Consider the following 26,101-nt stretch of genomic DNA (forward strand, 5'->3'; position numbering starts at 1 on the left):
GAAAATTATGGTGTGTTTAAACATTTTCTTAGGTATCACAGCAAAAGACACACTGTCATCAACCCTCCTCAGCATACAACCCCTCACTTCAACACATCCGTCCCCTCATTGTAACCACTTCCTGGAGCAGTTCTGGGGGTCCTCTTTCCGGAGTGTCTTTAGTGGCACTGTCACGGCTGCCTCGGGGCTGATGTGCCGAATCGATTCACAACATTCAACTTTCACGATCGCTGGACTCCAAGGAAGATCCAGAAGACCCAGTGAATCCGGTGCAGGCGGCCTCACCCTGTTTTCACAAACTTGCCTTTCCACGAGATGCCACTCAGCCGCAGCACTCGCGGTACTGTTTTGATCACACCTTGGAAATACACACATGCGAGAGGACTTCCAAACCTGCTCGAGAAAGGAGTGAGAACCACGGGGCGTGTGAAGCCAGGGGCATTCATGGCAATGGCTCTTTTACTGTCATAAGTTTTTTAAAAAATTTAAACACACACCATATTTTCAGTCACCTCTTGTGTAACTCAGAATAGATCCCATTTTTTAGAAAACTTGAGAATAGCAAACATTTACAAAAATATGGAGCATTAGAACTTTCTGCTCTCAGGGCATCAGCCCCGGCAGGACCTTGCTTGTGAGACTTCCCCCGGAGACAAGAACCTCTTCCTGCAGCTGTTGTGCTTAATGACATCAATGTGCCCTTTTCTGCCTCATTAATCCTTCAATAGCTCTTTAACCAATTCCCAATATTAAATTGTGTTAAAATAGCTATTGCGTTTTCTGCTTTCCTGACCCAACAATTCCACTCGCAGGTAAACGTCCATTAGAAGTACATTCACGTAAGCACCAAAATGTGTGTACAACAAATGAAGGCTAACACAACACAGCACAGTTTTTAAGACTACATTGTTAAGACAGGTGTCGGGGTGCACATCTGTAAGCCCAGTACTGTGGGTCTGGAGAATTCCCAGTTCTACCCTAGCCCAGGCAACTCAGCTACTTAGTGAGGCTGTCTCAAAATTTAAAAAGATTTTTAAAGGGCTAAGGATGTATGTACTTCAGTGCAAAGGTTCTGGGTTCAATCCCTAGGATTAAAAAAATACATTGTTATAAATTTCAGATAGAAGCAGAACCAATCTGTGGCAATAGGTGAATGGAAACCTTTGGAAGAGGAATGACTACGGCACCAAGTGGATTCCAGGGTGCTGGAAATGTTTCTGACCTCATATGTTATGACCTTAATGATGCTCACTGTGTAATTAATGGCACTTCACACTTAAGATATACACACTTTAAGCCGGACATGGTGGTGCACACCTGTAATCCCAGCACTCAGGAGGCTGAAGCAGGAGGATCGCTGTGAGTTCAAGATCAGCCTGGGCTGCAAGGTGAGTTCCAGGTCAGTCTCAACAACATAGTGAGACCCTGGCTCAAAAAAACAAAACAAAACAAAAACCAAGATATATGCACTTTACTATGTATGCTATATGCCTCAATAAAAAATTGAAAAGTAAAATAAGACCAATTATCCAAGAGTAAATGCAGGAAAGCTGGTGAATAGGGGAAGAAACCCCAGTTCCTACTGCATAAATGAGGACAGTTCCTGCTTTTGTGAGAAAGTCTCTTCCAAAAACACATGCTGACATTTATTTATTCATTTAACTTACTTCTTTGGTACTGGGGATCAAACTCGGGTCTTGCGCTTTCGAGGCAGGTGGGGGAACCACTGAGCCAAATCCCCAGCCCTGCCTGCTGAAACTTAGATGCCACCGTGAGGGTATGAAGAGCAGAGGTCTTTAAGAAGTGTTTAGGTCATGGCTCAGGGTGTTATCACAGGCGTGGGTCCATTAGTAGAGGAATGGGCTCCTAACAAGGAGATTGGCTTGATTTTTGCACCTTGTGAGCACCCTTCTCGCCCTTTGACACCCTTCGTGGCCGGGTCGGACGCGGCAGTAGGCCATGTTACTGGACTTCCCAGACTCCAGAACTGTAAGAAACGAAGCTCTGTTCTTTATAAATGACTTGGCCTTGAGCATGCCGTCACAGCAGCAGAGAACAGACTAGGAGAAATCAGACCAAGGTTTGCTGAGAGCAAGTCTGCCACCTGCTGAAGATCACAGGAGAGAGAAGCCAGGGCTAGCCCCATGCTTCTAAAGTTCGAACCCGCACTCTTACACTTCAACATGAGTTATCAATAAATATTCAAGAGAGGGGACACAGGAATTGAGAGTCAGAGCTCGGAAATCAGATGCACTCGGGCCTGTTCGCACCAGGCACGTCTCTGCCACCTTGGATGACGATTTAATCTTCCCACGCCTCAGATTATGCATTTGTACAACAGAGGCAGAGACATGACCTCCTCACAGATCAGCCGCAACGGTTAAAGGAAACAGAGACGACCATCCTCAAAGGCCTGCCATTGTCATCATTAAGGCCACTTCGAGGAGGTAAATTAGTTCAGTGGCTCCCTCAATTATTGAGGCGAAACAAGAATCTGTCTTCGAAAGCAACACCCTACAACGTGCTGTCACAGAAGTACACAGAACGAAACCAGCGACTTAAATGACACCAAGGCCCGGATGTACTGCCTAAAGAAGAAGTTATTTTCTGCAGAAGCTTCAAACCAGATGGTTATAAATGAGAGTGAGCACACGGGCATTACTTAATGACTCAATTTCTTTAACTAAAAATCTAATTTTATTACGGTATAAATCACACTTTCCAGAAGTAGGGAATTAATTTTAGATTTTTCATTCACTGTTCATAACCTTTCCGCAAATCTGACAGCCAAATCATTTTAAATGTCATTTAACCAATACAATACAACAGCTTTATCCCTCGTCGTACCTTTCCTGAATCCATTATCTCCCACTATACTGTAGAAGAACTTAAGTAAAAAAATTACCATTCCATAAAGCTGGATCTTACTGTGCAGCTGATCGGTATAATCTTTAATTTTGAATCAATATAATGTGAGTGCTGAGTCATATTCTTCATAATCCAAAAAGCTGCTGCCGATTTTCAATTCCAAGGGAAGGAAAAAAAAAAAAAAACAAATCTGAGAGCTGCTGAAAGAGTCTGAATGAAGATCCTCGAGTGCCATCCCCAGAGCCCTTCTGTGCCATCTTGGGGATAAGGCCGAGGCTTGGGGAGGGAGTGGCGCCTCTCCCACACCACAGCCCCAACTCCTCACCCACACTCACCCATGTTTCCGGCCATGAGATGCAGCAACTTCTGGTAGAACATTGGACACAAGGGTTAGAAAAGTGGGGAGTCAAAAGCACCCACGCTCAGAAGAGAAAGCAATGCAGTGGGAAGAGAGTGTGGAGCCCAGCCTGCCGGGACAGGCCGGGACTGCAGCGGCGCTGGGCCCGCTTCCTGGCCCCTCACCTCCGTCCAGCCACAGAGGCGCTGAGGCGGAGCCCAGCTCCAGGGTTCCTCAGGCCACAACCTCTGCATATGCTTATAAAAGTGTTCAAGTCAAGAGCCACTGCGCAGCAAGGAGAGGGAAACCTTGCTACCAGCCAGGCCTCCTCGGCACTGAAATTCTGACATTCACCTTCTAAGTTTTCCTTATCGGAGAGGCTCTTAAAAGCAATACGTCTTTAACAAGCTTCCCTGCCATCTTTGCATTTATTCATCTGAATTTTTAAAACTTCACTCTAACAACTTCCATTTTTGCAAGCAAGACACCATTCTGCAATTAAAATCTGCACTTGGGCTGACAGAATACAGCTAAATAAAGCAGCGCCTCATTGGCACGAAGCCCATCACAGGCTCCCACGCACAGCATCCCCCACTCTCTGCACGCCACCCTGCCTCGTGGGCACGGCGGGGACAGAGGCAGGACATCCCTGGGCCGTCACATCTCCCAGCACATCATGGCTGAGGCTTCACAACCCCAGGGACGGGGAAGGGTGGGGGATGAACCCTAAGCTCAGAGCTGGCTGACTGGAGCCCGGACCTTGAGGGGAGAAGCTGGGCATCTCTGACTGCTCTGATCCTGTCGAGCCCTCAGCAAGTGCTCCAGAAAAATTCCAAACACTTCCAGGGTGCCTGCAAGGGGAACAGCTGGGTTGAGTGGCACTTTTGGCTTTGGTTTTGTCATTTGTAGGAAAATGGATGCATTCTGAGACCATAATGTTAAGTGAAATAAGTCAGACACACATGCTTGAATACTGCATGGCTTCTCTTAGAGGAGAAACCGAAAACATAAATAAAGAGAGGAACAAAAGACAGATAACAGGAAATAGGGAGACGGATCCCTTGCCAAAGGGAAGGGGCCCCAGCAGACACAGGGAGTGGAGAAGTAGGGGAGCAGAAGGGAAGGAAAAACAGCTAAGAGGTGTTATGCTCAGGTACCAACGCCCACAAAGAATACAACCATTATTACTACAGTGCACACCCATAAAAATGAAAAGAAAACAAGGTGGTACTGGCTCCCGTGAAATGTTATACAATGGAGAGGGTCAGAGCTCACCTCCTGCCTGGCAGGGAACAGTGGCACAGCCTCTAGGAGTGCTCGGGTGAGGGGGAAATGTGCGTAGGCCTGGTCCACTGGCCTTCTGCGGTACAGGTCAGTCAAGGGGGGAGCGGTGAAGCCAACCCTGAGAAACCTTAAGATGCTTAGTTAGACAGCTGAGGAAATGTGGCATCCACAAGAGTCCTGACGCATTCCAAGCAGCCCAGCCAGGCGAGGCCTTCCAGAGCTGAAGGGAGAAGGTCGGGCCAGGGTGCTCAGGGAGACAGGGACAGAGCGAGAGAGGGAGAGAGAGATTAGCCAACATTTAGGGGCCAAATCCAAAAGGCACAGTGAGAAAGCTTTGTGTGCCTTCTATTTAACTGTACTCCCAGCACTCAGAGGCTGAGGCAGGAAGATCCTAAATGTGACGCTAGCCTGAGCTACACAGTTAGACTCTGTCTCAAAGCAAAAGTGAATAATAAAATATAAGGATTTAGCGATTTTAAGTTCTACATATCATTTAAAACTTTGTTTTGTAAGTTGTTTACAGTTAAAGAAAAGTTAGCTCTGAATTCAAGGCCGTCTCCCACAGCGATTCCGCCAAAGCAATGAGCAATCATTAAACTGCATTTGATGGGATCGACGTCAATAACCACCTGACCACCCCACCTCGTTAAACACCATCGCCGGCACACAGCCGCACTGAGAGACCACGGGCCAAGGGGCACTCACAGCCCCAGCTCCGATACCCCAGTCCATTAAGAACTACTGATCTCCTTGATTTGGAAAGGGCGCACATCTTCCGCTAGGAAGGAGGGATCCGCGGACAGGACTGCCATCGTCCTTGCATCCAAAGCTTGAACTCAGCAGCCCAAGGGACCACTTTACTCCTCCACTGTCACTTTCTCCAACACGGGCAGGGCGTGGCAAGACACTGGCCATCCCGTGCAGAACTTCTCCACCCAGAGCCTCGGTCACTCTGGCCCACAGCCCCAAGCTCAGCACCACCCCTGTCCCAGCCCTTACACACACCTCACGGCCAGGAAGAAGTCAGATTAGGTAAAGATCTCCTGAGAAGAATAACGCGTAGTGGGGAGTTTCACGTGAGGCTCCTGGGACACGGACACAGACGGTCACCGCCCCGCCCACGCTCTTCCTTTCCCAGATAAGCGAGTCGCTCTAACGCACTCCCACCCTGAGAAGTTTCACGTCCCCCGGCTGTCCTGCTCACCACGTGAGCACCTCTGCCGTCGTCGTGCCTCTGTGCCAGCAGTCCACGCTCCCTAGGAACTGGGCCACCTCGGAGGCGTCTGGGGGAGGAGCGACGGAAGCAAGGATAGGTGTCGCAGGAGAGGACAGGGCAGAGCTGAGGCACTAATTACTCACGATCTTCTCCAGGTGCCATCCAAGAGACAGCACAGCTTAACACTGACCTACTTAACATGAAATTAGAGCTGCAAGCCCAAGATGAGGTTTAGAAGAACCTGAGGCTGGGAAACTGACACACGAAACAGGAAGAAAGGCTGCCCCGCATCCCGATTCTCACGTCCAAGTCTGTTTTCCATTCTTGTTTCTGCACTTGGAGTGAGAGGGTCACCAACACAGGTGCCCTGCCCTAGAGATGGCACTGTCGCAGGGTCCCGCTGGGGAGGACGGGCCTGGCGGAAACCTAGGAGAAGAAGGCGAGCCAGCTGGGGAAGGCCGCCTGGGGGCCGGAGGGGAGGTAAGGGACTGGAGTGGGCTGATCACGCAGGAAGTCTGGGACCGGCTCCCGCTTCCCGGAGGGGATGTGACAACTCGCTGCGGCATTCCCCCCGGACGCTGCCATCCTGCTCAGAGACAGGTCCCTCTCTCCAGATCCTCTGGCTCCCCAAGCGTCTCCCTGCACCTCTTTTCTCTTCCTCGGGCTCACAGACACATTTCCCTCTCATCCTCCACCTTCTCTCCTCAGGACACTCAGCCCCTGGCCTGGCTCCCAGCAGGCTCCACATGGGTCTCCTGAGCAGTTTAACTCAGCCGCGATCCTGTCCCAGGGAGATCCTTCTGCTCTCGTGTGGAGAGGCGGGTAACAAACAAACCATGATGCACACGACACCCCGCTGGGAGAAGTGGCAGGGGAGAAACAAAGCAGGGACGGGAAAGGGCTGACTGACAGGGGAAAGGCTTTGCTGCCTCAGAGGAGGCAGGCAGGGTCCTCAGGGGGCTGGCAATGGGTCGGCACTGACTCCATCTGAGCATGACTTCGTCTGCCCGGGACCGTTCTGTCCCTCCCGCCCAGAACACAGGCATTTTTCTCCAGTGCCACCTCCCTGCCTCCCTGGCACCAGCATTCAGAATCCGCAGTGGAACTGGGTATGGTGGTGCCCGCCTGTCATCCCGCCCTCTGAGGGAGGCTGAGGCTGGGGATTGCAAATTGGAGGCCAGCTAGTGAGATAAATTAGTGAGACCCTGTCACAATGACTTATCAATCAATCAGTCATCAACAAACAAACAAAGGACTGGGGATACAGCTCGGTACAAAGGTCCTGGGTAAAACCTCAGCCGCCCTGGGGAAAAAAAAAACAAAAACAAAACAGCAGTATCCGGAGACAAGGCAGTGAGTGCCACCACAGCAGTGCTGTTGGCGAGCGCAGCCCCAGGCAACCTCTGACCCCACCTACTCTCTCGGACCTCTGCCACACCTCCCGGGACCTGGGGGAGGGGGAGCTCTGCCCATTGCTGAATACAGAACCGGTGTGGGTTCCCACACGCTTTTGTGCAGGGAGATAAACACCATTCCGCACCGTGCTTTGACTGGAAGCCACTTCCATTGTGCCACCGTAACACTTATATTAAAAAAAAAAAACAGAAGTTAAAGTAGTTTAAATTAAATGAGTTATATTTAATTAAAAAGCCTTCAAGGCACTATAAGGCTCTTCTTCAATTTTCTTCTACCACAGAGCAGGAAGAGAGGCACCAGGGGCCAGCATGGTGTGGGTTGCTGCTTAGTCCCTGGCCCCGTTCGCGCATCTCAGGGATGAATGACAACTCTTCCCCCAGCCTCTCCTCTGTGGACTCCATCCTCAGGTGAGATTGGGTGTAGTACCTATAAAATAGCTGTGAAGTCACACAGTGGCACACATCTATAATCCCGGCTACTTGGGAGGCTGAAGCAGGAGGATCACAAATTCCAGGGCAGCCTGGGCAAGTTAGTGGGACCCTGCGTGGATGGATGGATAGATGGATGGATGGATGGATGGAGACAGATCAAGAACGGGGGTGCAGCTCAGGGGCACAGCACTTTCCTAGCAATTGCAGTCTTAGCTTCAACCCCCAGTACCACAGAAACAAAGGGACGGCTGTGAGAACCGAAGGGAGGAAAGTGCAGAGAGCACGCTGTGTCACTGCTTGGCTGGAGAGTGAAGGTCTGGCCGGCTGGGTGCTGCCTTCCTTGAGGGCATCGGCTGCCAAGTCCCTACCAGCACCCTTGGAGAAGAGCAAGGAGATGTGAAGGAGTGTTCATTCTCTGGCTCCAGCAGCTGCCCAGCAGCCCCTTCCTCATGACGGGAGAAGACAAAAGCAAAGGGTAGAACACAGCAGTTCCCAGGGGGAAGGGCAAGAGGCTCCACCCAGCCAGGCCCCAGGAGGGGGCTCTGCCGCCCCCAAGAGGTGGAGATGCCCTCTTTGCTATGAAGTCACCTGCATGGGCCTTTGAAGCTCGCTGTCACCAGCTGTCCTGAGGGTAACAGTGTGGGGCTGTGGCCAGGAGCACCGACTAGACAGGAGGCCAGGTGCAATCGCTGCTCCCTGCCTAGTACAGGGGAGACGGCCCACACTGCACACCAGCTCCAAGCCTCAGCCTCCCTGGGTCTGTGTGAAGATTTGCAGCATCTCACAGAGGCTTCTGAGAAGCCATTGGGGTCATCCACTTGGAGCGCTGACGCAGCAGTGGCTGTTTTCATCGACAGCCATGAAACTCAAAGAATTCTGTGCTGGGAATGAGCACCCTATCAGCAATCCCTCCTTCTTCCCATAAGAGAAAGGTAAGTGAGACGAGCCAGTCAGCCCCAGCCCCGAGCTCCACAGGCCGCTGCCTTGTCACCCTCCCTATCCTTCCCCGCACCCGCAGGTGGCCCTGGTTCCCACTCGTACTTCTGGATAAGCAGACACAGGCACCATGGCAAAAACCCAGTTTCTGATGTGAGAAGTCTTCGCACCTTGCTGGCAGCGGAGCTGAGCCTCTCTCCCGCCCTGCTTCCCAGCTGACTGGCCTCCTTACCCCCGTGGCTCAAGGGCCACGCTGCTGCTGGAAGCCACCAGGTTTGAAACTCGAAGACACACGTGGTGGAGCCGTGACAAGGCCAACTGGACCTCAGCCACAACAAGAGGCCGCCCTACATCCCAGGATCACACGGCTGTATCGGAACCCCAGAGTTGCTCCTTCTTTTAGTCAGTTTCATAGGCTGTGCACACAAATTACCTCAGGCCACTGTGTGGCTGCAAGAGAACACCCGAGACTGGGTAATTCACACCGAAAAGTGACACACTGCAGGGGCTGGGCAGTCGGGGCGGAGCAGCGGGCACCTGGACGGGGCCTTGCCTTCTCACTACATCACTCCAGGAGGAGGGAGCCAAGCAGGGCGCAAGGGCACAACAGAGCCAGCCACAGCTGCCAGCCCTTCTGTAGGGAGCATAAGTCTACTCACGAGGGGAGAGCGCTCATGACCTCACTAGCTTCCATGAGGCCCTGCTTCAGACACTGCTGCACTGGGCCTGCTCCATGGGGAACACATCCGCACGGAGCCAGGAGCACAGGCCCAGGACGGGGGGAGGGCCGATGGAGACTGGAGAGATGCAGCAGTCTGGAAAGCCTGGGCCTAGGCTGTTCTCTGCGGTATCCGCGGGAAGTCGGGCCTCTGAACCGCCCGGCCGCAGACCAGCCAGGTTGCTGAGGTGAGGGAGCCAGTGAGGCAGGGACAGAGAAGTGGGCAGGCAGAGACACAAGCCACCGCGCGGGCATTTCTGCCTGAGCGCTCGCCCACTGCAGCTTAGAAACACACTCCATAACTGCCGGGCCCTGAAGGACTCAGTTCATGCTGCTGCTGCTTGCCCCGCGCCCCAGCGCTAGGGATTGAACTCAGGGACATCACCCTGAAGTACAGTCCTAGCCCTTTTTAATATTTAAAAAAGGCTCTCGCTAAATTGCTAAGCTGCCAAGGCCAGGCTTGAACTCACTCCCCCGCCTTAGCCTCCCGGGTGTTAAGATCACAAGTGTGCTACAATGCCTAGTCAGCCCTGCTTCTTTTAGAGCTTTCCAGGAGGCTTGGGACTCGCTCCTCAGCACTACAGCTGTCCTCCCCTACAGTGGTCTCCCTCACCCTTCCCCAGAACAGCTTTTCCCTGCACTGGTGTTCTTCTCAGAGCTGTCACACAGGTCAGGACTCGGCCTCAGCCACAGGCAGCTGACGCAGGCTGCCACTTCCCCAGCTAGCGAGGGTCTCACCCGGGAGAGTCTGGATGCGCAGAACAGACCTCTAGTGAGGGAGCTAAGTGCCCAGAGCTGAGATTCAGGGGAGGCAGGGCCACAGCCACAGGCTGACACGGGTCAACGAGGCTGGGCAGCAGGACCTGCATCAGGGTTGTGTGGAAAGTCCATCTCTACAGAAAACAGGCAGAAGAGAAAAGGTGGAGGGAGAGGATGTGGCTCAGAGGGAGGGAGAGAGAAACCAGACCCTGCACCTCTAGCCCCCAGCCCTTGTGCCTCCTGCGGTTAGTTCCAGGACAGTGCCTGGGGCCTCCTGGTAACCCTTCTCTGTGCACCAGCATCTCAGCAGGTGGTGTTAGCTTTTTGTCACTGCGAGAAAAGTAACTTGGGTGGTTTCAGTGGGAGCCATGTGGTTTCCATTGCTTTAGGCCCATGGCAAGGCAGAAACATCCTGGCGAAGGGCTTGGCAGAGGGAAGCTGCTCACCTCATGGCAGCCAGGAAGCAGAGAGGGAAACAACCAGAAGCACAGGGTGGGGCACAGAGACGCCCCCAAGGCCACGGCCCCACGATCCACTGTGGCCGGCTGGGCCGCTCCTGCTTCCCTCGCTCCCAGGAACGCCATCACACTACCTGCCAGCAGCGGGTCAATCTACCAGAAGTCCGAGTTCTCATGACCCACTCTCCTTTGGACACATGAGACTTCGGGGGGATTTTAAAGTTAAACAATGACAAAGGGGACGGTACCTCTGGCCACCAAGGATCCGTGATGGGTCACCTAGACAATAAAGTCATCTGTCCACTCCGACCATATCTTCTCTCCACACCCCGCCCAGTAGGCCTGCTCCCGGTACACCCCACACATACGCCTGGCACGTTCCTCCTCCTCCCACGAACACTCTGTCCAACCAGATCGCAGCCTCCAAGTGGGTCCTCTGGGATCCCATCCCTGCCAGCGCCTCTGCACCACACTCTCGTTTCTCCCATCGTTTGGCCCATTCTGTAACAAAACACACTAAACACTGTCTTCGTGGTCCACCAGGCACGAGTACAGAGTTGACTTCTTAAAGCTCTAGGATTGTGCTTTTTCCTTTCTCATAATCTGAGGATGAGCTATCAGCCCATGGACATAAACTTCCTGCAGAATAGAGCTCATGGCCATCTTCACTTAAAATACAAGAACAGTCATTTGAGAGCATTTACATTTAATTTCTCCATATATTTTCACCTAGAGTGTATAATGAATCATGCATAATTCTGTTCTAGTCAGCATGGCCTTCGAAGTACTTCCATGCCTAAGAATTACTGAGCCGCTGGCTATGACCAAGCAGACCAGGACAGACACCTGGCTCACAGTGGGATGGTACAGCAAGGGCTATGACCTCTGGGACAACCCTGGGACACTGCGGAACCCTAAGCAAGATGAAATAGCAGGAATAAGCAGCCGCCCCTCCCCACCAGCAGCCCAAGCCTCAAGGGGACTTGGAAATCACTGAGCCAATAAGGGGGACACAGACATATGTGGCAGAAGCACCTGAGGGGCAAGGGCCCAGAGGGGAACAGCCCCTGGAGGCAAGTGCAGGGTGGGGGCGACAGAAGGGACCACAGATACTGACGGAGCTGCTGTGCTCAGCACTCTGTCCATCCTACGCAGCTGCCGCTCAACGATGCCAGCTTCCCCCAGACACCCTCTGGGGATCTCAGCACAGCTGAGCCGAGGCCAGGATGGGACAGACCTGTGGCGTTAGAGCTCTGCCTTGAGTAGGGCTCCCTCGGGACTGTGGGGACATCCTCTGCAGGGGCCTAGGGGCTACTTCCTCCTTTATTACTCAGTAAATAGCCCTGATTCTCTGTAGGCTAAAGGTGAGCACTTAATTTAGTCATTCTATCCATTCTATGCGAGAAAAGATCATTAGCATAGTTGTTTAATCCTTCTGCTAATTCTGAATCCATTCTGTAACAGCGATTTCTCCTTTCCACCAGCCACGCCCCACTTCTGACACCCCAGTGGCCTCCAAGCTCCCAGGATGGAGTCACGAATGCCACTTGTCTTTAACCACTTGGCTAAGCTTAGCACAGGGTGGAGCACACAGCCAGATGTTCAGAATTGATCTCGGTCACTAGGTCTCCCCAGTTGTCCAGAGCAGCTCAGGGCTCAGAGACCCATGCAGGCAGGTGGAAGAGAGGGCAAACCAGAAGTTCTTCTCTAGGACACAGAGACAGGACCCTCAGTGGTACCGCCAGCCATGCACACCCAAGTGCACAGCAGAGATGCCCACCCTTCACAGCCACATGCTAATGTGAAGGCAGCAGCATACATGACAACCCGACAGGAAGCGGAGCGGAGGAAGCAGCAGGCATATTTCAGAGGCACTCCAGCCACTGCATTCGCCCTCAGGCCACTCCCAAGCAACACCTGCATCATCTCACGTGAAAGTTTCTCTGCAGGAATGCATACTCCAGAGGCCGCAGGGCCACAGACGTGGATGACTTTTCTACAGAGACTTTGGTGCATGCTTGAAATGTAAGGTTAGAAGGAGAATAGAAAGAGTGGTTCTGCTTTCTTTAAAGAAGCAAGCTTTAAATGACAGCAGGGTTCACACAAGCTTTTGATCTAACTGTTTTAAGATGAGTGTCAGGAAAAGCCATCGGGACTCTTACACCTATTAACCGAAATTCCAATAGAGAAGTTCGGTTCCCAGCACCCTCACCCCTCCCTTCTGTCTGCAGGGACAGCTGGCAACCAGCACCTGCCAAGGAGTCACAGGCTATTTCCCCTGGGCCTCAAGATTCCAAGCACAGGGAGAGTTCAGCATTTGTTAGAGCGACATTCCACTCTCTGGATCAGTGCTCCCGCTGAAGGTCAGGTTGCCCGCCATGGTGAGGCTGGCCTCTCAGCAGAAGGGACAGCCAAAGCCAGAAGGGCCCCGTGGACCACTCCAGAGAACGGCACCTGCGCGGGGCTGCCACTCCATTCCCACGCATGGCCCATAGGGCTCTCTCGGCCTCTACCGGTTTGGTAAGGATGTTGGAAGACTAGGAGGTATGACAGGGATTCTGCTACAAGCAGAAGCCAGGAGGCAATCAGGAAATCTTCCCCTGGAATTCCTCGCAAACCCAAGACACCTTGGCTAAGCCCTGCATGATGCCCAAGTAAATGATAATGGATGGCTGATTTATTCACTTATTAGAAAAATATGTGAACATCCTACTGTGTATCCGTTTCTCCTGGAGGCCCAGGCCCCACGTGATGTGCAGTCCACTGGGAAGAGGTCCCTCCCACCCAAGAGCTGCCTGCAGCAGAGCCACACCAACAGAGATGAGTTCCATGCGCCAGGCCTGGATGCAGGAGAGCCACACAGTACTGCGGAGGCATCTTGGCGGGGCTCTGAGGTGAGAGACACAGAAGCACAGCTCTGGCTGCCACGCTCTGAGCACCGCTCTGCCCCAGGCACCACACATAAACCATCTTAATTAGTCCTGGTGGCAACTCTCAGAGTGGGGCTTTGAGTGGCTGCCTTGTACTCCTGGCAACTTAGAGGTCAGAGAGGCTAAGTGGCCTCAGCCACACAGCTGGCAAGGGAAGAGGCACATGTGAACCGCCAGACCTCCGACTGAGGGCATCCCGAGGCAAAGGCAGCCTGGGAACACCTCAGAGGGCAGCACAGAGAGCTCTTAACAAGACAATCCAGTCTGAAGAGCAAAGGCCAACTGGAGGCTTAAAGGCCACAACAAATATCCTGGAGGAGAAACTAGGAACAGAACCCACAGGAAGAGAGTTAACAAGGTTAATTAGGAAGGGAAGGGGGCAGCAGCCACTCCTCAGAGCCTGAAGAGCTGCCCGATCAGGTCGCCGGGCCAGGGCTGGCCCCACCACCAGGCACTCAGGCCCCCGAAGCACAGAGCACTCTGAGCGGAGCGGGAGATACCAGCCTTAGAAGGGTCTCATTCAGACCGCAGGCTCTCTTGGAACACAGAGGAAGTAGGAAAACCAAAGGCTCCATCTCTAGTCGCGACACCAAATACTTAGTCCAATGGCTCTCAGAACTGCTCCCAGGGAAGAGAATTCACCCAGCACCCAGCCTGCCACCCACTCCGACCTCCCTTCCCAGGCAGAGGCAGGCTGAAACACACCTTCCAGTTGAAGGAAGAAGGCCTGAGCCACACAGACCGTCACGCCCCAGTCAGGAGCAGCTCTCTTTGTTTCTCCTGTTCACTGGAATTGAAACAAGGCTGCCCTTGCTGGCAGGGAAGAGACTGGGCCCTGGCACTCCATGCCTTCCTGTCTGGAGGGAAGGCCTCGGCCAAGACACACTGCCACCATCAGACAAGTGAGGCTGGGCGGATGACGACTTCTCAGCCACCAAGCTCCCTCCCCTCGACACCAACACCACTACTAGTGCGCCAGCTCTCTGGTTCCTGGTGCACCTGCTCAGAGCACAAGACCCACGTCCTCCCACACCCTCCATTTCTGAACCCGGTGACTGGGGATGAGACAAGGCCCAGGAGCCTCAGGGCAGAGACCGCAGTAACAGAGGCAGAAGGACGATGGCTCTGGTTTGGCAGAACAGGAAAGCAGGGCCCACCCATGAGGGGCCTGTCAGAGTCCTCCTGACACCAATGTGACATTCGTTTCTTTCTAAATGGGAAGCAAGAGCGATAAACCACAAGTCATGCTGGATAAATTGAGCAGATGATTGGGGCTTCACAGATCCAAGGCTGCCAGCTCCCCCAAAATGGAAATCACGGCCCCACTCACAACACAAGGCCTGATGTCCTGATTACAAGGGTGGGAAGCTTCCTAGAGCGGTATAGATTATTTAGCAGCAGAAGCATAAATAGATGAGTAAATGCTAAATTAAGAGGAAGAAAAATAATGGTTTTCTGTGAACTCATAAATGCTCATTTTCCTGGGTCACAGAACTTTTCAAGTCCAGTTAAAAATATGACCTCAAAATACCAAGGGGTTCACCATCTGCTAACTGTACAGAGTACGAGAGCTTGGCAGGAGCAAGGACAGAGAGGGAACACTGAACACCAGGAACACAGGCTGTGGCCTCCCCTGTCTAAGGACACACAGAGCACAGGCCAGTCATGGCAGTCCCCAAACAGTCTGTCTAGTGCTTGGGCGCAGAGGGGAGGCGAGACGCCACCACCACAGACGTCGTGTGTGCAGTGGGTATGCTGGAGCCTGGAGGGTGGCAGTCCTGAGCATTCCTTTGGAGACTGCTCTGGAGAGAGCCATCATCAAGGGCTGAGGGCCCCGGTCCCCTAGAGCACTGCGCCTGCATAGACCCATGGGTCCTTCTGAAACAGGTGCCACAGGTAACCCATGGTCGTGCACCTTGTGCCAGGAGACCACCTAGAGTCTCAACACCTTTGAAAGCAAGTGCAGTGCTGGAGCCCATGCTGCTAAGAGCTTAGGATGGTGACAGGGCAGAAATCCACATGAGCAACACGGGGCTGGGCTGCAGGTGGGCCTGAGGAGCGCGCCGGGCACCCAGCCTGGACCTCTCTCTGTTTACAGGGAGGAGGAGTTTCTTCTCTTCATGCCTACAGACACAGGGAGGGCAAGGCGGGTGTAGAGACACCAAAGGACTGGCACAGGAGTCCCAGGAAGAACTTTGCTAGAAATTGCGGGGAGTGTTGCCTTAAAGTCCGTACAATATGTGGGAATGACAAAGTATTTTTGAAAAGATTAACACCCAGGCTAACAGTCCAAGTACTCCTGGACGCCCCACCAAGGCAGGGGTTCAAAGCCACCTGGCAAGGACAGGCGTGCGTGTCTGGGGCCCGCTCCTGTGCCAAGTGGTCAAGCTGCCACTTGGTGGGGACTAGAGAGAAGGGTAGTCCTGCTGGGGTTCACTGGGGCCACCCGCCCTGGTGTTTTCCTCAAAGACTTGGCTTTCACTCTGCAAATACTGAAAACACAAGGTGTCTACCTCCATTCTTCTGGTCTGTGCGCCCTGAGGCAATGAGCCTAACCACGGAAGGGAGCAACACCAGCACTTACATGACAGCCATGCGGTGCATGACAGCACAAGCATGAAAGAGCCGTTCAAGAAAAGGGAAGGAAAATACACAAAGGTGCCAGATCAGGAATGAGTCAAGCGCAGCACCCAGGGCCTGCGTCAGACCGTGGCCCCCGAGGGGGCCCCACAAATGCCCGCCCGGAGAACAGGACGGCTCTGTGGTGACAGCCCCGGCCTCTCTGCTCAGGTCTCCCTGGTTTCTTGATTCCCCAAAACAGAAAATCCTACCGAGACTGACTTTACTGCAGGTTGGCTGTCTCTAGCTGAAGTGCTTGGGACCAAAAGTGTTTCAGATTCGTTTTGTTGCTGTTGTTGATTTTATTTACAAACACGTGAGCTATTTGGGAGATGGGACCGAATTTCGAACACAATTTATTCCTCATAGACCGTCACACGGGGTGACAACTGAGGTGCAGTGCCCCTCGGTTTCAATGGCAACCCATCCCATGAGGCCACGGGTGAAACTTTCCAGGTATGGCATTGGTGGCCAATAGCTAACACGTCACAGGTGAGGGATGCTCAGCCCATGAACTATGTATCTTGGCCAGAATATAAGGAAAAGGGGGAAATTATAACAGTATTTCAGAGTCTTAGTACACTGCGTCCGCTGGAATTGTATTAGCATGCTAGGCCACGTTCTGCTCCTCAAGTCTTATTAAAGAGACACTCCAACCAGCTAAGTTTCTTTTTATCTACAGCTAGAAAATGATTAACTCCTTGAAGCTATCTTAACTTCGCTCTTTATACATAAAACAATAATTTGATAACATCCACATTTGCTAAAATTGCTTTAAAAATATGCAAACACATGCCCATTGGCCATTTAATCCTTATTTACCCTCAGGACATTCAAGTCATTGGCATAATAACTTTAAAGGCAAGTCAGATCTTAGAAATGCTTTCTGAGGTTTTAAAAAATGATAATGAATATTTTGTGAAATACCACAATCAGGAAGAAAACACAGAGAGAATATTTCACTGTTGAGTTCCTGCGAAAGGTTTCTGACTTATTTAGTATCTCAGAAATTCTGTTGGTTTTGATTCTTCCAGAAAATAAAATAGCCTGAGGAAACTGCCAAAGGCTTTAATATGGTTTGGACTGTGAGTTGTGGGTATGTTGATAGCTACATTCAAAGAAGAAACTACCCAGAAACGATGACTCACGAGTATTGCGTCGGGTACGGAAAGGACGCAGGTGTGCCTGGCCTGCCATTTGCTGGCAGTTTTTAGGGGAGAGCATTGAGCCACCCCCTCAGTGCTGGATGGTTCAGGCCGAACTTGAAAGCACTGGGGAAGACATCATGACTGAATGTGATAGCAAGCACGACTGACTTAGAAACACAGTGAGCTTCGGTTTTGCTCATGAAATTATTAGGCACTACAAGGGAGAGGAAGAAAAGTAAGACAGGCTTCATCTATGTGCTAAAATTAAAAAAAAGAAAAGATGGATGGACCAAGAGTTCCAAAGAAGAGAGGAGCAGGTGTCCAAGACGGCTCTAGAGAAAAGGTAAGAACCAGAGTGCACCCTGGAGCAGGGGAGATACAGAAAGGTGGCGAGGAGGGCCACACGGCAGGCAGGAGGACCCTCGTGAGTAAGGGCATGGGGGGCAGGGCATGGAGTGATGGGTCAGTGAATGGGTCCCTTAGGATAAACATTCTGCTCTCAGGAGGCAAATATCACGGAGACTGCGCTGGGCACCCTGCCCCACGCAGGGTCACCATCTCTTTCTTCATGGACCTAAGCAGAGTACAAGTCAAAACACTGACGAAACAAAAGCCATAGCCAAGAAGTCTGATCCATGGGGCAACCATTCCTGCAACTGAGATCCTGCAGAGTCATCTGTCCCCTTTCTGAAACAGCCAAGTTGCTGGACTTGGGAGCCAAGAGCTGGGAGGGGTAGAGGAGACAAAGCAACCCCAAGCCAAAGGGCTTTGCCTCCTGGCACTGAGCAGCACCTGTGGGTTCCCACTGGCGTGCAAGGTATTGAGGCGCTAACAGCGCAGGGAGGAGGGCCCTCCATAACATCAACTTACCTTAACTTTACGGCCAGGAAAATCTTACCTTAATTGGCTTGAATCATAATTGAAATGGGTGATTTCAGACCATGGGCCAACAAGCCCCAAGAGCGAGAAGTCTAAGCATACCTGAAGGTCTGCCTGTTTGCCTTGCTAGTAAACATTCTGCAGTGCATGGAGAGCCGTTAAGTGACCATTCTCCCTTTGTGTGGGCAGGGGCGGAATGACGACACCCTTCCCACGTGGGAAATGCTGCTCTCACCAGCATGTCTGCCACCAGAGGCTTTCACAGGAGTGTTAAGGTGTGTCCTTTGTGGATTAAGATGACAGAGATAGTGCTGCTATTTAATTATGTGGCCACAATAGCACACCCACGCCAACTCCAGCAGGAAAAGCATGCACGTTAAATTACTTGTGAGGCTCCCCAAAGACTAAGGCTTGCAGGTTTGGCATTGCATGACAATTAAGTAGTAATGAAAGAGAACTTGTGTCGTTTGCGCAAATAACGCATTAATCCTACTTTATACTATGTGTCGTTGTTCACTCTCCGAGAATGTTGACTTTCTGAGGTAATTTTTATTTCTCATCCCACAGGATGGGACGCAGGTAGAGAAGAAAGGACATATGGGCATGCTTGTAGTGTGACAGTGGATGCCTGAGAAGCCCCAGATAAGAATTAGCATTCATCACTATGGCATGGAGAAAATCCCAGGTGGATTGAATGAAAGGGTGTAGTCACTTCTTAAGGGTCAGCATATGCAAAGCATTTTCTGCAAAAAAAAAAAGCAAATCTGCATTCTCAATGAACCTCAAATTCTTGGAGCCCACAGCGGTGAGCAGGGGTGGGGTGCAGTCCTTCAGTACTTAGGACCAGGGTTCACTAAGCAAGCAGCAGTCCATCCAGACCCTCCAGAGAGGTACGTGAGAGCACGTTTTCTAACTACTTTAGAAGCATTTATATATACCTAGCATGCCATTAATCATTCTTATCTGTTCATTAAAGCAGTCTCCCTTAGGGCCCTGAGTTGCCAGCTCTCTTCTCAGCCTGGTTCTTTTTATCTGGATACCTGAAAAGTCATCCACCTCCTTTAAAACATATTTTATAATTAAAATATTTCATTACTTAGCATGGATGTGTTCCACCCAGTTCGGCTGCATTTTCTTTGTCTTATTAAATATACAGTGCAGCCATTCTTTTGAGGGTCTTTGTGAAAGACTAAGTGTGCCATTAGAGTGTGGTTTGGGAATGCATTTTCAGCGTCCGAGAGATTCTGGAGCCATTATTCGCATCATGACATAGACCTCCTGTCCATACCAATATGTGCTGCCTCCTTTTGTCCCCCTCCACAAAAGAAGTGCAATTTTAATTCACACGGTGGTCTAATGGATCTGAACTAAAAGTGGAAGGGAAATCAGATACTGTGCCATCGAAAAGCAATCAGTTTGAAAGGTCACGTCAGCAGTTATTTGACCATACCTCCGCCTGCGACTCCCCCCCACTGACGTCCAGGCCTCTGCTGGTTCCAGGATCTGTCCATCCCAGCGCAGCAGGCAGGGAGACCCCGAGCAGTGTGAGATGCAGCCAGAAGCCTCCTGGTTTCATTTTGGTGAGTCTGTTGAGAAAATGACAAACGCTCAGCACTCAGCATTGCAAAGTGCATAGCACATCCCAACGAGCATATACGCGTGTTCAGAATCAGTAAACCTGAGTTTAGAATCCAGCACCAACCCCAGCGTCATCCTCTGGAGAAGTTACATGACTTTGGAGCCTTAGTTGACTTGTCCACAAAAGGAGAGCAATACGAGCTACCTCCCAGGTTGCCGTCAGCACTGAAGGAGATGGTGTCTGGTGTAAAGCAAGAACCCTATAAATGTGGAGTTACATACAGTCCCAGGCGAAATGCCACCTGCCACCGCACCTACAAGAACCTGCCAGGGGAGGCCAGCTGGGGCACCTCTGGAGCTACGTCCAGGCTTGAGTCCCTGGGATAACGTTCAGGGCTGCGCACACTGTTAGTGGTCCAGAAATGCAGAGGGATTCTGTTAAATCTGTGATAACTGCTTTGTGGCTTATATTCCAGTTTCAAGACAGTGAGCTTAAAAATGGCATCATAAAGTCTTTTTTATTTTCAGTGATTGCTGAAGCAGAACCCAAGTAGCCAAAGTCAACAGAATTCCAATAACTTTAAGGTATTTTCTTGGACTCACTTAATTTAAATAATTGTCTAAGTTCCCAGAAAAAAAAAAAAGAAATGGGCAACTCAAAGTAATCAAAGAATTATATGGATGAAAAACTAATGTTGACTACAACGAACGTTTAAATGTCTACCACGAGGACAGAGACTATTCTGCTTTTGCTAGAGATCAAACCCAGGGCCTTGTTCATGCTAGGCAAGCGCTCGACCACAAAGCTACATCCCAGCCCTAGGTGTACGTTTTAAATCAAAGATCTCCACTGTGGGCATATTCCAGCCCTACTGCATCTCTGTGCTCATCTCTGTGAGCCTCACAGAGCTCATCACGCAGCACCAACGACTCTCCCTCCGGGATCCTTTAGGGGCTGCCCACATCTGCACGCACCACACAACTGAGTGCTTCAGTACATGCGGTCCGCACCGCTTCCCGATCCTGGCTGGGGGTGTGAAACCACACAGAGCTCCTCGGAGGCCAGCAACCAGGGCCACCTGGCCCAGAACAGGTGTCCAAGTCAGAAACAGGTGGGTAGTGGACGGTCTTTGCAGCTTCAGGGGTGCACCCCAGCTCAAGTCCGTAATCGGCAACATTTGGGAGCCCCCCACGCTAGCCAGACTGTAATCAGCCACTCCTGCCACAGCCCAGGCTTCCCCGGGCTGCCTGCCACACCCACACAGAGCTGCCTCTTCACGTTTGCTTTGGGCTCCAGCTTGAGACACAAATGCCCACAGGGAGAAGTCAGACCAAAAGGTGTGGGTGTACAGCAGGGGCTATAGAAACGGCAGGGTCATAAGGAAAGGTCATCTTTTAAGAGAAGCTGTCTCTTTGTTTGAAAAAGAGTCCGGAGGCCCCGATCCTACATCTGTTTCTTCAGCTTTGGCATCTGCCAGCAAAGTGGAGCTAAGGGGTCGGGTGGGGTGCGGTGGGGTGGGGTTGGGGGGGCCGTCCAGGTGGGCAGGAGAGATAATCCGAAGGTTACAGCCTCAGCTCTCGCTCTGCACCTCAAAGATGGCAGAGTGGAGAAGAACAGTGGAGCCTCAGCTGCCAGCAGGTGAGGCCTGCAGTACTGACAGCAGCCACCCTACTCTGCACCCCAGATCCAGGGCTCTCGCTAGGGTGGGTGAGTTCTTACAGGGATGAGGAGGAGTACGGTTAAAAAAAAATCACATTCAGGACTGAACAAGAATAAAACCATCATCTTTCCCAGATTGCAACTGTTTTTTTCTAAAAATAAGTAGGGCAACTCCCTCTTCCCCATAAATTATCCTCTTCTGAACACAGAGCCACTTTCCAGAGACTGCAGAAAGCGGCTAATGGGTTTTTGGAATTTTAAGAGCCAGCCATAGTAATTCGAGACTGAACTAGAAAGACATAGCTTCCTATTGCAATATGGATTTTTCCCTACTTATCTAGAACCAAATATGGCTTGTGGAATAAGCACACATATTAAAGGTCTGTGTTCTTCCTTTTTCATGCCTCCTGGCCCAAATAAACCAAAAACAGTGAGATAATCAAAATTCATTCTTGTTAATGTACAGACATCAATTTTTAGAGTTATGAAAAACACAAGTCCCCAAATCTAGCATTTCATTTTCAATCTGACGAGTACTCTAAGACCAATTCTATCTTCTGTTTTATTATTCACAGATGGCACCAAAATAAGATCCCTTCATTTCAAATGTGATTTTGGCAAGCACCGACTCACTCCATTTAAGAGGTATCTCCAGAGTGCTGGCATTAATGGCGTGTATGAGCTCCAGCCCTGCTGCTCCTGGGGTTGCCATTGGTTTTACATCACTTTTATTCCTTATTTGAGCCAGGCTGCTGGTGCACACCTGCAACGCCAACACTGTGGGAGACCAAGCCTGGAGGATCACAAACTCTAGCCCAGCAAGGGCAACTTGGTGACTCAGTGAGACCCTGTCGCACTTAAAAAAAATAAAAATTTTAAAAGGACTGACAAGGCAGCTCAGTGTGAAGGTACTGGGTTAGACCCTCAGCACACAGCTCCCCAAAAGAATTCTTTGAAGACAGGGAAATATGTGAACCAGGCCACCTCATGAAATAATCCTGAACAGGTTCTTTGTAAAACTGAGTGCTGTTTGGCCACCACTATAGGTCTGATTTCATTTACAGTGTCTTACATGTCACTTTATACTCATGATGACTGACAATTCATTACATCTACAGCAGCAACAGCCTAAAAATTTACAACTCAAGCTTTATGACAGTCCAGTTCATAAAAAAGAATTAATATTGGATCTAAATCAATTTCGATGATCTGTCTAATAACTAAATAGACACTGTCTATTTGGCCAACACAAAGCAATTACTAAGTGTCAGACTTTCTGAAGGCTTTGCTAACTCATAATCCTCATTTTCCCACTCTATGAGGAAGGCCATGAGTATCCCCTCATCAGGTGGCAAAGGGAACAGGGTGACAGAGAGGTTTTGGATCCCACCAAGGCCACGAGGCACACAAGTAACAGAGGTGAGACTCCAAGCCTGGTGGGGGAACCATCATCTATGCCCTTAACCCTTATCTCATCCTCTTGAGCCTTAGCAGTGCTTTATCTTGGTAAATAGCTGTCTTTCAGGCAATGGGGAAATAGGCATAGAGAAAAGCCAGAACCCCGGGTCTCCCCTTCCTCTGAAAGCTGCTGAGAGCCCAACTCCCACAGCTGTAAGGGCTCCAAGGGAATGAGAAAGAGGAGCTAAACTGTCACTGTCCTGCACCCCACCCCAGGAGACTCCTCAGCACATTCTCCTCTGCCACCCTCTTTGCTTCTCTATTTATGGGTCAAGAAAAAAAAACAAAAAAAACATATGGTTAAAAAAGTCAGGAAAGACTGCACAGAACTCCAGGCAGCGAAAGTGTCCCTGGGCTCATGGGGAGCACACATCACTTCGGGGAAGTGGATCTGCTACCAAGCTAATTACTCCTCAAATTCAAATCGCCCTACTGGCCCCCAGAGGAGGAAACAGACGAAGCCCTTCATAAAAGAACCAGGAGTGCATTGTCCTGCATTCACCAACTCTTCCAACCTGGGGCTCCTTTTGAGATTAAGTTAGATTTAGAAGATTTATTCAGCCCTACCTGAAGTCTTTAGCATTGACTACTAACATACTCGGGATTCCCCACAGAGTTGGGACTACCTTTCTTCCAAACAACTTGGGAAGTACAATTATTTAATAGTTAAGACACCCTCTAAAGCCAGGTGCTTCGCCACTTCCTCTGTGGCTTCCCACACGAGCCCCACGACTCCCCCACAGCCAGGAGAAGCAGGTGTTAGTCTGGCTGCTGCATGCAGAGGACACCAGAGGCTGTAAACCTAAGATGTGAAGCTAAGTCAGTGGCCAGACCTGGACTAAAGCTCCAGCCGCTGGTACCTGGGCAGATAGAGCATAGGTTTGTCATCTCTGTTTAGACAGTTTGCTCTTTTCAGTGCTGAAGAAGCCCTCACCAGGTTGCCTACCCTCTCCTTGTGAAAACCAGAAGTTTCTGGTGTTATAAAATAAGCTGATATTGGTGTTGTTCTTTTTCATATTCAAAATTACATAGCCAGTACAAATAAGTATAATATAACACTGCAAATACCAACTTGTTTTTTTGAAGAGAGTTAGAAAAGCGTGACACAGAAATGCAAACGTTAGGGAGATACAGGTATTAAAATGAAAATTCCCAAATCTGCCACACCCACAGAACATATACCAGTGGTCAGAGGCCAGGAGAAGTAGGACGTAGTTAGGGCCTCTCTTTTCTATGCCAGAAGCAGCTCTGTTGGGAGGAGTGGGATTCTGGCTCTCAGAGCTTTGAGGGCCTTGTTTACCAATTCTCTCTCTCGGCTTATTTGCCAGAACACACAGACAACACCAGACCAGTCGTCTGCATCAGCCACAGAGAAGTGGCTTTCTCTGGAGTCAAAAGGACTAGAAGTCACAGATGGAGTGGGAGAACCGAGGGACACCATCTGGCATCTTCAGAGAACAGTCCGATTTGTGATCTGGTGATCCCAAGGTCTCGAATGCCTAACCCTCCTCACCGAAAAACTTTCTGTTCTCGCAAACCCCTCTAAGTGGGCTGCATTGCACACAACACGGCAGGCTGGTGATCAGAGGTCACAGGGAAGCATCCAAACACAGCGCCCCTCTTCCGCACGTCCACCCAGGGTTAAGGGCACAGGAGAGCAGGGCGTGCCATATCGAGGACCCCAGACCAGGAACCTAGAGGGCCATTTCTTCTGAAACAATTAGGACCCTGATTCTAATTTATGGGTGTTTTAGGAAAAAAGAAAATGGTTCAGATTTCCTCAGAGAGTCCCTAAAATGCCAACCTGGGGGAAACAGTCATGAAAATATATGAGGTCAATCTTGCAGCAAGCTACAATGAAGTTCAACTGCATTTGCTATGAATGATCTACTCTGCCTTTTCTTTCTTTCTTTTTTTTTTGGTACCAGGGATTGAACTCGGGTCTTTGTGCTTGCAAGGCAGGCCACCGAACCACTGAGCTAAATCCCCGGCCCTACTCTGCCTTTTCCAACATTGATACAGCAGTGGCGTACATCTTTCTATATATAATATGGATGCTCCTATTTACCACAAAGTTTAACACACCACACCTGTGCTTCCAGTACCCCTTACTTATCCTTCCAACCTGCAGAATATAATGCTTTTGTACCACATTTCTTTGAGGTAATTTTATTTCATTTGACATTCTATGCCTCGTGTCATACATTAAGAGGCAGAACATGTAAGGAAAGATATGCTCCTGGAATTTCATGAAGTTAGCAAGTCCATGATTGACCACACAGAAGCAAAGTATCCCAGGACAGACAAGGTAGGAACTAGGTAGATTTTCTGAAGTCCTGGCTATCGGATGCCAGGCCCTGGACTGTGCTAAATCAAACAAAAGACCACAGCACGCAGTCACTTGTTAGAGTCTTGCAGTCCTCAGGAGGAGGAGAACACCAGGGAGGGTCAGTGTAGGAGACCAGCCTCCCACTGGCGTGGCCAGAGGGTTACACTCTCTCAAGGCCCAGCAGAACAAACCAGCCCTGCGGGGGATGGGGTGAGCTTCCTGGAATTAACAAAAATTGAGGGTGACAAAAAAATTCTCAGAGGGAACAAAGCCAGTGGGACAAGTCTTAGTACATGACAGCATGTGGATTGTTTTCTTGCGTGACCGCTGGCTCAGTCTGAAGTCTTGGGAGCGAATGGCATGTGCCTGGCCCTGCATGGGAGGAAGAAGGATAACACTACGCTGGGGACACTGCAGCGCCCCTCTCAGGACCAGGGTGAGAAGCAGAGCAGCCCCTGGGGAGTTGGGTTTGAGCTGCTGCCCCTCCCTGGTGAATCCTGCCTAGCTCACTGCCCAGGTCAGGCAAGCACATAAACTGTCCCATCCTGGGGTTAGGAAGACTGTTAAAAACCATCTCTGGCCTCCCTAAAGGCTGGTTCGGTTGGAAGAGAACTTGGGACCTTCTAGAGAAGTCCTAATTTTTTCTGGATCTCTCTCTCTCTCTCTCTCTCTCTCTCTCTCTCTCTCTCTCTCTCACACACACACACACACACACACACACACACACACACACACACAGAGTATGGGGAGAATTTCGGTGTACATTTTGGCTAGCAGTTACCTTGCTGCCTCCGACTGAAATTCTGTTTATGTTTGGCCTGGAGAACGTGGACGGCCGCTGGTCTCTCAGGGCTCCGCCAAGTACAATTCCTGGTGCATCAGATTTACTAAGGAAGGGGAAGAAAGCTACTGGCGCTGCTCTTCACTCTTCCGAAACCTCGGCGGAAGCGACACCTAGAGGGGAGCGAAGAAGAGGCTGCAGAAGCGCCATTCCTCGGTGCCGGGGACAGTTAGCGAGGGGAAGTCGCTTCGGGACCGACTCCGGGCCCGAGGGGGCCCGAGGGGGCCCGAGGCACC

General features: G+C 50.8%; 1 protein-coding gene across 1 annotated transcript in view; it reads right to left on the bottom strand.

The window, feature by feature from the left end:
- Positions 1–26,101, bottom strand: part of Fstl4 (follistatin like 4) — a 525,946-nt gene that overhangs the window by 326,805 nt on the left and 173,040 nt on the right. Inside the window, exons 13-14 of the mRNA XM_019209874.2 lie at positions 25,806–25,978; positions 19,450–19,585 (exon numbers count right to left, since the gene is read on the bottom strand). Coding sequence (XP_019065419.1) covers positions 19,450–19,575 — 126 coding nt within the window. The 5' untranslated portion in view covers positions 19,576–19,585; positions 25,806–25,978. The remainder of the gene's footprint in view (positions 1–19,449; positions 19,586–25,805; positions 25,979–26,101) is intronic.

The sequence above is a fragment of the Fukomys damarensis genome, unplaced genomic scaffold, assembly GCF_012274545.1.
Source record: "Fukomys damarensis isolate Sample0158 unplaced genomic scaffold, DMR_v1.0_HiC HiC_scaffold_9, whole genome shotgun sequence".
Taxonomy (NCBI): Eukaryota; Metazoa; Chordata; class Mammalia; order Rodentia; family Bathyergidae; genus Fukomys; species Fukomys damarensis.